Source organism: Aotus nancymaae, unplaced genomic scaffold (genome assembly GCF_030222135.1).
Source record: "Aotus nancymaae isolate 86718 unplaced genomic scaffold, 86718_ANA_hifiasm-v0.15.2.pri h1tg000072l, whole genome shotgun sequence".
In the NCBI taxonomy this organism is placed as follows: Eukaryota; Metazoa; Chordata; class Mammalia; order Primates; family Aotidae; genus Aotus; species Aotus nancymaae.
The window spans coordinates 5,167,195-5,179,412 of record NW_026988487.1 but is presented as its reverse complement, the minus strand read 5'-3'; the positions used below and the strand labels follow the sequence as shown (position 1 = coordinate 5,179,412).

The following is a 12,218-nucleotide window of genomic DNA, read 5'->3' as shown; positions in this document are numbered from 1 at the left end:
GTTATTAAAAGAGTAAATTTTCCCTTGAGGGCTTTTTGAGGAAAGGGGCAGGCACTGTCCTCTACCGGGTATGGCTGAAGTACGTAACTACCTGAAGACATGAGGAGGAGCCAGATAACTTCTCATGGTCTTGTGCCCCCAAGAATGCTCCAAAAGTGTAAGGGTTTCCTAGGATCACTAGTCCTAACTCCAGATTTCCCTGGAGCGTGGGTGTTTATGGTCCTATAGTGGTAGCAGAGGAAAAGCACAGTCTTTTTGATCAGGACATTTTGTCATATAAATTACCATACATGTTACTATACTCAAAACAGCATGGCACTGACACAGGAATACACAAATAGGTGAAACAATCTGAAAAGACCAGAAGCAAATCCAGTACATACAGAAACTTAGTCTATGATAAAAGGGGCGTTCAATTTGATGGTGAAAGATAGTTTGTTTAATAAATAATGCTGGCACTCTTCACTTTTTATCTAGGAAAAAATATTAGACCCCTGTCTCATAGCATTACAAATATTAATCACTGGTATATTTTTAATGAAGTTGTAAAAAGTATAATCATAAAAACTTTTTATAAAAATTTAAGGAAAACATATATGTAACCTGTAGTTGGAAAGGCCATTTTAAATGAGGGAGAAAACCCAGAAACTTTATAAAGAAAAAAGATCAACAGATCCAACTGTACAAAATGGTAAAATCCTTTTATAGCAAAATACCAAAAATGAGATTTAAAAGCTAGATAAGAGGGTAGGAGAAAATATTTATACCATATCACAAAAGGTTAATATTTCTACATTTCACATGACAGCTAAAGTTGAAATGAAAAACATAAATAACCCAGAGAAAAAAATACATGAATAATACAATCAGAAGAGAAATGCAAATAACCAATGAGCATATGAGAATATACTAGAAATATTTCTAGTAGCTAGAAGATGCAAATTAAATCAGTGAGATGCCATTTTTTTCCGTAGATTGCTGTAAATAAATAATAAATAACATCCAATACTATGGAGATTGTGGGAAAATGGACGCCTCACACGTATCGATAGGCGAGTAAATATCCATCAAAGTCACTACCAGTATCTTTGAAACTAATTTGACAGCATCTATTAAAATAAAGCATGTGCATACCTTGACTGAACAATACTACCTTTAGGAGTCTTTCCTACTGAAATGAAAGCACCAGTATGAAAAAGAGTATCTCTGAGGTTATTTACTGCAGCATTGATTTTCCATGCTAAAGTAAGATGGAAATAACTTTAATGTCTTTCATCTAGGGAATGATTGAGAGAAGTGAGGTGCATTCAAACTACAGAAGTTCTGTAGCTTTACACAAGAGAGAGCAGCTTTATTAGTATGGACATGGAGGGACATCCATGGCATAATGTCACTTTTTATAAAAATACTGATTTTTAAAAAAGAACCTCTCAAATATATATTTTTATATATATATCTGCATCTGTTATATATATATGTTTATATAATATATATATCTGTATCTGTAATATATATCTGTATCTATTATATATATATAATATATATCTGTATCTGTTATATATATATATCTGTATCTGTAATATATATCATATATATCTGTATTTATATGTGTTGTTGTAGGAGCACACTGAAAGATGTCGAATATGCCTAATACACTGTCACACTGGTTACCTCAGGGTGTCACTGGAAGGAGGAAGAGATGATTACCTCTTGCTTTATACACCTGTGTATCATTTGGCATGGTATCATACATGCATTACTTTCTTTGATTTTTTGTTTGTTTGTTTTAAAGAAAGGAACTGATCTCAAATTCTAGTCCCCTAACCTACTGGTCTGGTGAACTTGGAAAGTCATTTAACCTCTTTGAGTATTAATTTTCTCACATGTAAAACAATAATATTGAGGACGATTGAGCAAGATAAGATGTGTCAAGTTCCTAGAACAGAACTTGTTAACCAGTGGGTAATCAGCAGAAGAGAATTCCCTCTTCCTTCCTTTCTCTTTATCTTCAGTGATGTGTTTTTGGGGATCAAGCCAGTCACCACTTAGAGCTAAGCACAAACAAGAAGAAGGAAACAGCTGCTGCTGTTGCACAAATAAATAATCTGACAACCTCCAGAAAGCTAAACTAAAATGACTTTTCTTTCAGGGTTGAAAACCCTTTTGGATGACCCATATCACTGCTCACTTCCTCCATGTATCCAGACACTGAGAGCTATGGATCCAAGAAATAAATGTGCGTGGCTTATTAAAAGTATAGAATTAAGCGACTAATCCTGTGACCTAGACTCCCATCAAAGCTCCCTGTTCTGAAACCAGGATGGGTTGGGTGGGCATCTGAAAGCTGCCTCCCTGTATCCTTCTGCCTGGATCCTTCACCCTCATCTGTCTCTGCCCTGAGAATGCTACAGTGTTGGAATCACAGCGTGGTTCATGCTGTTCCCCCTCCTCACTCAACCCCTTCTTCAATGTTTTAAATCTTTAATATAGAGCCAACATTATGCTAGACCATTTATAAATACATTCTCACAGTCTTCCCAACAACTCTGTGAAGTAGCTGTCATCCCCATTTTTTTAGATAGAGAAATGAAGCCACCTAGTCACATAGCCAGCCACCTTCTCATGGTTCTATGGTAAGGACATGGTAGCTCAGGATCTTTTCCCCATAGAATAATAGCTGTAGAGGAGAAACATTAAGAAGTCAGAAGATTCAGTGGCTTCAGTTCTCCCTCAATAATAGTTTGCATTCTAGCAATAATCCCTCCTAGTTGTTAGGACTAGTATATCTCTGAGGAAATGCTTCAGTGTTTTCACTAGTTACAAGACTTGTATGTCTTAAAACAGTGCACTCTCTACCAGAAAGGCTTACCTTAGCACTTGAGAAAAGGGCTAGGGTCAGCCTGCTTCTTGCTCTGAATTAATTTAAGCTTTAATATACACATACCTATATTATAACACTTACCATGTTTTGTTATAACTATTTGTTAGCTTGTCTATCTTCCCACCATACTGAGTGCCCTGAAGAGTGGGAACATTTGGATTTATCCTTCTATCCCTGGTTCATTAGATACAGTCCATTAATTTTTTAGATGAATGCACAAATTAATGATTATGGATTAAATAGGGTATGTGTAATTCCTTAGAGGTTCCCAAGTGACAGCCCTAGTTCTCAGTGGGAGAACTTATCTTTAACAATGGGCAGCCCTAATTAAAGACCCTCCACGAGCTATGAGTCGGTGGCCCTGCATTGGAGGAAGAATTCATCAGCAAAGGGGTTAACTTTAAGGCCAACTCCATCTATGAAATAAATCTGAAATCAGAAAGGGACCAAAAGCCTGCAGCAGTGGGTATTTTAAACTTGCTCATTAATAATGGCTCAAAGTGGAGATTTATTACAGTTGAGAAGAGAGGAAGAGACAGTAAATCAGAATCGGTGAGGAAAAGAGCAAGGGAAAGATATGAGTTCTTATTTAAAATGTATTCATATGCTTTATAACCCCAAAGTAGAGATTGCTATATTGAAGTGGAAGGCTTTATTTGTAGGACTGAATTCACTATAGATATGTTTTATGCCAGTATTCATTTTCCCAACTTTCATTTGCTTTCTCTTGACCAAAAAGTAGGGGACTTAGTTTATTGCTTGAAAATGAGAAAAGATTGCTTTAGCTGAGTGTCTTCAGGAAAATCTTCCTTGCTTCAAAGAATGGCTTGTAAAACACTAGTTGGATCCTAGGAAAACATGATTTTATTCGCACATATGTTGAAGAGAGTAATTTTTAAAACATTCAATTAGTTCTGCCTTGAGATGGAATTTAAACACAATCAAAGCAATAGGATTAAATTCACATAAAAACCTATGTCCCCAACTGTTGCTTGGGAACCAATTCTTTTCCCATTCAAACTACTCCAAGGTTAATCAAGCTTGCTCTTGGCTGTGTTCCAGTGGAAGCAGATACCTGCCTTTAATTCATAAATCAGAACATGGTACTTCCCTGCCTAAACTCTCAGTGCCTTTCTATTACTTTGGAATAAAATGCAAACTCCTTAGTGTGGCCTGCAGAGCCCTGAACCAGCTGCTCCTGGTCTATCCAGCCAGCCCCATCTCATTTCACTCTTTTCCTCATCTGGTTCATCAGGCTCAAGTCCACTGACTTCCTCTCATTTCCTAAACACATCAGCTCTTCTCTGCCAAGACCTCTGCTCTTTTCCTCTGCCTTGGATGTCCTTTCCCCTGCCACTGTTAAGAAGCAGTTTTTCCAGTTCTTCCAGAGTTTACCAGCTGATGCTTCCAGAGAGACCAACCCCGACCATGCTACCTAGGTTATCTCTCCCATCCACACTTTACACTATGATTCATTTCCATCTTGTCTCTACAACATGCTTACCAAAAGCTTTGCACAGATAGACATATATAAACTTATCTCCCATATTTCCCACTAGCCTGCAAGAGTCGTGAGAATAGGAACCATTTCTCTCATTCATTATTGACTTCCCAGAACAGATGGCAGTGCCTGACACCTAGTAGGTCCTCAGTAAAGATTCGTTGCATCAACTCTCAGTGCCAAGCCTAATGCCTGGCACATCAGAGGCTGTCAGTAGATGCTTTTGAATTGAATTTATCTTGTTGCTGTAGGACTTAGCAAATTCACATAAGCTGTATAAATTAATTCCAAATGTCTAACATCCTGCCCACAACAGCAAATGCTGCTGGCTCAGGACGAATGAAAAAGGAAGATGCCTAAAATTACAATCTAACTTTGGAATATCTTCTCTAGGACAAAGATGTCATAAGGCCAGTTTTAACTCTCATTATGGGACTTGATTTCTCTGGTTCCTTGCTCTCCTGACCTATTTCTTGTTTTTGGTGAAAACTTTGTTGTTTTTGTCTGGGCGTTGCCAAGGTGTGTTAATAAACAACTGGAGCTTTTTTTATTGCCTGGATGTGAACAAGCAGCTGATAAGTTTTGCTTTGGGTTTGCCAAGGCTCATGATTTAAGCAGTTGAAATCACAAAGTCACTGAACATCTTTCATAACTCACTGGACCCAGAGCCAAGAGAACGTTTGGGATTTGTAATTTATGGTAAGAATGGCAGTAGTGCCATTGGGAAATATTTTGGCAAGATAACACATCGCTGTGATGCAGCAGTTAAGTTCCATGGTTTAGGCTGTGTGAAAATTAATTTGCAAAAAATATTCAGGTCTGTTTTGTGTTCTAGTTTATATGTAAATTAGAAGATTGTACAAAAAGGATGCCAGGGATGATGGAATTCAAACATCATCAGACTGGTTGTCCGTTAATTAGAGTGATTCTTACTCTATTTTGCTTTATTTGCATTTTCTCTCAACAATAAGTTGTATTATAAAGCTAAAAAGAAAAAAAGACACGGCATTAGCTAATAAGCCATGATAACGGAGTCTGTAAAAAATAAAAGTTTAGAAATCTGATCTGGGAGGATAGCCATGGAAACTAAGAGAAAAAGAATTCAACAATATTTCTCTTGGCTTAGAAATAGAAGCAGTGCCTGCCACAGCATTATATAACCCACTTTTGCCCCTAAAGATGACATGGATATCTGTAAACCTGAAGGATAACACTATGAAGGGTAGTTAAGTATCAGAACCTTGGGGATAACTGAGAGTTCTGCACAAACCCACAGGGCAAGTTTCTCACTCTAAATCTTGAAACCTTAGTTCATATGCCCATCCTTGCTCTGCATGCAAAGTCAGCCATCTCACTCCCGTGCCCCAGTAAGCACGGGCACTTCCTGCCCTCCGGTTTTCACAGCCTTTGTCCTAAACCATTTCTCTAGAATCCAGATCACACCATATTTGCAGACCTATTCTGGTCCATTTGGCACTTGAGGTCCCCGGACTAGCTTCAATACCTTAATTATTGCCCCAGCACTTAACACTGCTTCTAACAGCACTGACTTCTTATTTTTGTCTGCACTAAAACCTTGCCCGGTGCAGCTGACCCCAGAAACTATCCCTGGAGCAGCTCTTTGTGTGTAATCATCCCATTAGGTCTCCTCAGGGGCCTGCAGATGGGACCCAAACACATTCTCCATCACCTGCACTGAAGTATTTTCATACCCAGACCATTCTGTGTGTGTTGCCCCGTGGTTGCATGGCTCCCTAAAATCCTAATTTTATTTAGAATAGTTGAGTTTCAAAGCAGTTTGATTTGAACCTTTGCACTAGAAATTTATTTTAACTGGAAAATAGACACTAATCTGACTCATGATTTACCAAAAGAGAAATGATATCAAAAGTCTTACAGGAGTCTTGACAACAATTAACTGAAATTTCCTATGATAATCTGCTCATATATGAGCCTGCTGAAGAGGAAGGGGTTTAGAGCAGCAGAGGCTCAGTGGCACTGGGAATCTTGAGACCTCAGTTCTGTTCTTTACTCTGTCCTTTCTCACCTCTACCTGGCTGTGTGACCGAGAGTGGAGGACTTTACTCCCTGCCTCTGTGGCCTTAAATCCATGTCATGCATTTAAGTCAGATGATCTGTAAGGTGGCTTCTATTTCTGAAGAGCTGTTAATTCATAGCTGATTTAAAATCAGCAATTCAGGGGTAAATAAACTTAGATACCCCTTCAGGACTGGAGCAATGAGGGACGCAGCTGAGCGGGTGAGATTGTTTCTCGGTTGTTCCTCGATTGGCTGAGCAGGTGATTAGCATCAGAGACTCAGGCTTCGATAGTGAAGTGGGGATATAAAACCCTGAAACTGTTTGTCATAAAGAATTCCATGCCCAGTAAAAGAGAAGGCAGATGTTCTCATAAAACTTTTGCTGTTTTTGTTTTTGTGGGGGTACTTTTTGGGCATGACGTTTATTAGTAAAGTACAGCAGCAGCTGCCCACCCATGCTGCCACATAATAGCAGTCTTACAATCCATTTATGGACTTGGAATTATTTTTGTTAATGCTTTTCATGGGAGTAGATGACATGCAGTGTGCACCAGCTGTAACTACTTTTATCATGCAGCTGCCTTCTAGGGAGAGCCCTGCAAGCCTCATAGATGTCTTGATTGTCAAAGAGGTTATCGTCTCACAGTTTTAAAGGTAAAGCGGTGCTGTATTACTTTTCTATTACTGTTACAACAAATGATCACAACTGTCTGGCTTACGACAGCACACGTTTATTATCTTCTGTTTCTGAAGGCCAAAAGTAAAAGAATCTCAAGGGGTTAAAAATCATGGTGTCAGCAGGCCTGTATTCCTTACAGCAAGGAGGCTCTAGGTGGAGAATGCATGTCTTGCCTCTTCCAGCTTCTAGAGGCCACCAGCATTCCTTGGTTCATGTCCCCTTCCTCCATCTTCAAACCAACACAGTATTATGTTCTCTCCTGACTGACCTCTGTTTCCATCCATAGATCTTTACTCTGTATCTCTGACCCTCCTACCTTTCTCTTACATGGACTTTTTGTGATTACACTGGGCCAACCCAGATAATCCTAGATAATTTCTCCATCTCAAGACCCTTAACTTAAAATACTCTTTACCACCCAAGACAGCATATTCAAAGGTTCTGAGGATCAGGATGTCAGCATCATTTGCGGGAGTTATTATTCAGCCTACCACAGGAACCATGAAGAACGACCCAGGTCCAAAGGACACATGACTTACCAAGGGCCTCTCGGCTCACTTGCGGAGGTGCCCTGAGTGTATCCCCGGCATCCTCACATTTGCCACTTGTGTGTGCATTACTGACAAAGATTGCTAGGAGAATGCCCTAATGAAGGCTTTATTTTCATAATAAATTTGAGATTACTGAGGGATAAATAAATACAAGATTAAGTCAGTGTTTTTTTAAAAAAAGAGTAGTTTAGAAAAGACAAGTTTATATGTATAATGTAAGTACATTCATAATGCAAAAATTTTCTTAAATATTGTAGTCTTGCCAGGACATGGTACCTTCCAAAGGTGTTAAGTAACCTATAGTGATAATGTATATATGTGTGTATACTTTTGAGATGGAATCTTGCACTATCGCCCAGGCTGGAGTGCAGTGGTGCAATCTCGTCTCACTGCAACCTCCGCCTCCCAGGTTCCAGCAATTCTCCTGCCTCAGCCTCCTGAGTAGCTGGGATTAGAGGCACCTGCCACCACATCCAACTAATTTTTTGTATTTTTAGTAGAGAAGGGGTTTCACCATGTTGTCCAGGCTGGTCTCAAACTCCTGACCTCATGATTCTCCCGCCTCGGCCTCCCAAAGTGCTGGGATTACAGATGTGAGCCACCACGCCCAGCCAGTGATAACATATTTTTAAGCAATGATAAGAGTGCCGATGAAGCACGTGCACATGTGTCAATGTTCTCGTTTCTCCTCTTCCTCCTCCTCCTCTTTCTCCCTCTGTAACTCAGGCCATTGCTACCATTTTGAAAGTCGTTAATAACTGAAAAGCCCATTCAAACTCCTTAAACTAAAGGGAATGGACTGCCAGAGGCTTATTGGCATGGATGAAACCAAATTAGATATTTGTCATCTTTCAAAATGAGGCCCATCTTATGTTGATGTTGAAGTGTTTGCCAAGGAACTTGTTCTTAGTTCTCCTCCCACGACTGTTACAGTTGCCTGTAACAAGAAGAGAGTCCTAGAATTTGAGTATCTTTGGCAAGTGTCTGCCAAACTTGTCTTTAGCCTTAGTTTTCTCCATCTATGCTATAGGCAGAATGATGGCTATTGTAAGTTAAAGGCTTTATTCAGTTTGAGTTTAATTAAATCTGAGTTTTGAGAGGACAGGTCCATTTAAGGAGGCTAACTTGATTGATAGGTTCATCTCCTCCAGGAGTCACTCCCTGACTCCCCTCTTCCCTGGCAGGGTTGGCTAATATCACACTCGACCTAACACTGGTGACCCTCCCCAGTGTGTTAGTTCTTCTTTTTTTTTTTTTTTTTTTTTTTGAGACGGAGTTTCGCTCTCATTACCCAGGCTGGAGTGCAATGGCGCAATCTCGGCTCACCGCAACCTCCGCCTCCTGGGTTCAGGCAATTCTCCTGCCTCAGCCTCCTGAGTAGCTGGGATTACAGGCACACACCACCATGCCCAGCTAATTTTTTGTATTTTTAGTAGAGACGGGGGTTTCACCATGTTGACCGGGATGGTTTCGATCTCTTGACCTTGTGATCCACCCGCCTCGGCCTCCCAAAGTGCCGGGATTACAGGCGTGAGCCACCGCGTCCAGCGTGTGTTAGTTCTTCTTATGCTTATCTGCCTTCCTCAAGATTCAGCCTAATCCAGGGCATGATGCAAAATAGGAGTTCACAGCAGGTCTTATGGGTGGATGCATAATTGGCCATATCATCCCCGGGGGAATTTGAAGGATCCATGGATCCAGAGGCTCAATGGAAGTACTGAGAGGGACAGGTAAAGGCTGAAAGTATAGTTTTGATCTTCACTGATATAAAATTAGTAGGCTGGCTCCCCACCCTTGCCCTGAAAACGTTCTTAAATAAAGAGAAATAGAACTGGAAATTGCCATAGACATTTATTCTAATAGATGTTTTAATGTGACACTGAAAATGAGTGGATCGTTTCCTTTGGGTATTTGTGCTCAGCTCTCAATGCCATTTTTCTGCCTATCAAATGAACACCAAGTCTTTGTCTTCTGGTCCATTAGATTAATGACACAGTGCTGAACTAAACAAAGATGAAGTCAGGTTGCTAAGCTCTCATCTGGCATTGACTCAGGGGGTGGGCTCATAAAAAAAAGTCACTCCCTCAGTTTAGTCTTGACAACCCAAAGAAAAACACTTTGTGTATACTGAATGACACTTTCTTTGAAACACTTCTAAATAGGATAAGGTTGATTTTCACATGATTCTTGTCAGATAGGAAAAGCAGAGCATCAACTCAAGGGAATTGCTAAATATTTGGACTACCTCAGGTATATTGCAAAGATGATGTGGACTGAACAATGATGTTAGCATGAAAGAGTTAATGATGACTGTCCTCAACAAAGAAACCGCAGTATGAGTGGGCCTCAAACAAGGAAATCTGATGACGAGATCGTGAAGGTAGGACTTAGAGAAGTGGACCGAGATTCAGGCCAGGAAAATCCCATAGCAACCCCCAGGGATCTCCATGGGTGGAAACATTTGGTGGTTCTCTTCCATTTTTACCACTCTTGTACATAGCTCTGTCTGTTTATGTTGTTTCCCCAGCCTGCCACTCAGCCTAATTCTATAATTTCTTTCTGTTTCTAGTTCCTTCTTTCTGGGGATTGGTGAACTCAGCTTGGAATCTTTGCTCGGTGGGGAAACGGCAGTCGCCGGTCAACATAGAGACCAGTCACATGATTTTTGACCCCTTTCTGACACCTCTTCGCATCAACACAGGGGGCAGGAAGGTAAGCCACCATATTGCTTCCATGGTAAAGTTGAAGATGGGGCCATCTTGATTCTGAAAGCTGATCCTTCAGGCTTCAGTGACTGTGATGAATTTGCCTCCCACCTAGGAATACCACAGACTTCAGACCTGCTGCCATTAGATAATATGTCTACATTACGCTTTTTCTCCCTAACTAGTCAAATTCTTGTGTTTCTAATTACTCTGTGCTCCTGGAGGTTGCCTGAGGTCTTATCAGACAACCTTGGTACCCCCATAAAGAACAGAAAGTATAGTGGCCACTCCTGCCTATCATGCTGGAAAAATCTTTCCTCTAAGAAACTGCTTTACTAGGCCTTCTTTTAACTTCAATGAAGTGGGAAAACCAATTAACAAAAGTAAAATCAGACGTTTATCATCTTGGGAGGAAAAAAACAAACAAAAATCACCTTAGATGATTTATAAGAAAATCAATAATTAAACTTCCTAGGGGCGACTTGCTGGCTAAGAATCCTAATGCTGAGCTGGGCTTTGCGATTCTCACACCTAAATCCCTCTTTCACTCTCCTCCCCCCATAATGAGCTCCTCCTTAATTTGTGCAAGGGCATAGTGCCCATCGGGTCTTCTCATCACTGGAATCTTAGCATTTCTCTTGTTGGCTCGTGTTTACTTGGCTATCGTTTACTGTTGAGTAGGTCGTTCAGGGTAAAAAAAAATGCACATGCAGAAAATTGTGTTTGAAGGTAATTAAACTGTTGCTAACTCAAGAGATATGGAAAATAACATGTGTGCAAAAAAATTGAGGTTAAAATTGTTGACAGCTTTTGTTAATACCAGCGGCTGATTCATTAGGGTTTGGGCTGATTGGGCTCTGTTCTCTCTTCCTTTGTGCGGTCTGTTCACCATAAATACCATGAAGTTTGTTAAGTTAATTTTTTTCTCCTTCTGATATATTGAAATATATTTTCTCATACAATGTAACTGTTACAAACACACACACCCTAATGACTCATCAAAAAGGTGTAAGTGACTGACTCAGCTCAAAAGGCAAGTTTTAAAAGACATTGCATGTGGTGGACACTATTTAGTTACCTAGTATTTGTGTACAGTTGTAAATACGACTTGAGAAGCATTTTGTGGAAAGGTTGTATATAGGTCATTTGGTTTATTGCTTTAATTCCGTATAAAACTAAGCTATCCTAATTATTGCTCCATTTTCAGTGTTATTTTTATAAATCCTACAAGGAACTTGCCATGGTTTCTAAGTACACCTCTCTTTAAAAACGATGAATTATTTATTTAAAGTCATGCACATGTGTGCCTTTGCTGGTCAGTATTTAAGAAAGAGAAGTTGCAGTTATGATGAAATATTCAGTCATCCTTTTTTCTTGGAAAGGGTGATGTAGGAGATAATTGCATTCTAGGCAAAAGGAAAAGCAGAGGGAGAAAAGTCCAAGATACAGAATGGGGTTTGGTGCCTGAGTTCCAGAAACTACCTGAAAGATAGCCAGCAAAGCTGAACACAGAGGCTGAAGAGGGACTTGCAAGATGGTAGGCTGGAGAGGATAGAAGAGGGCAGATCCTGAGGCATGCTGGGGAGCTGAATCCTTTTCCCAAGAGTCATCGTAAGCATTTGAAGGGTTTTTAGATAAAGTATAGATTGGGATTGAGATGAAAAATGTGTCAGGCTAACACACACAATGGATATATGGTTTTTATTTTCCATCAGAATGTCTTAAAGGAAAAATGTTGATGTGAAAGAGAAAAAAATGTCAACATAGCTTCTCCGTAAAATTTATTGGGAAAGAAGAGATTGGGAGATTGTCTAGTGTTAAAAAATCACTCACATGTTATGATTTGGGGTTTTTATGTTTTA

The 12,218-nt window shown here is 39.8% G+C and overlaps 1 protein-coding gene across 1 annotated transcript in view; it reads left to right on the top strand.

The window, feature by feature from the left end:
• CA10 (carbonic anhydrase 10) overlaps window positions 1-12,218 on the top strand; it is a 539,027-nt gene that overhangs the window by 228,384 nt on the left and 298,425 nt on the right. Inside the window, exon 3 of the mRNA XM_012463586.3 lies at window positions 10,221-10,363. Coding sequence (XP_012319009.1) covers window positions 10,221-10,363 — 143 coding nt within the window. The remainder of the gene's footprint in view (window positions 1-10,220; window positions 10,364-12,218) is intronic.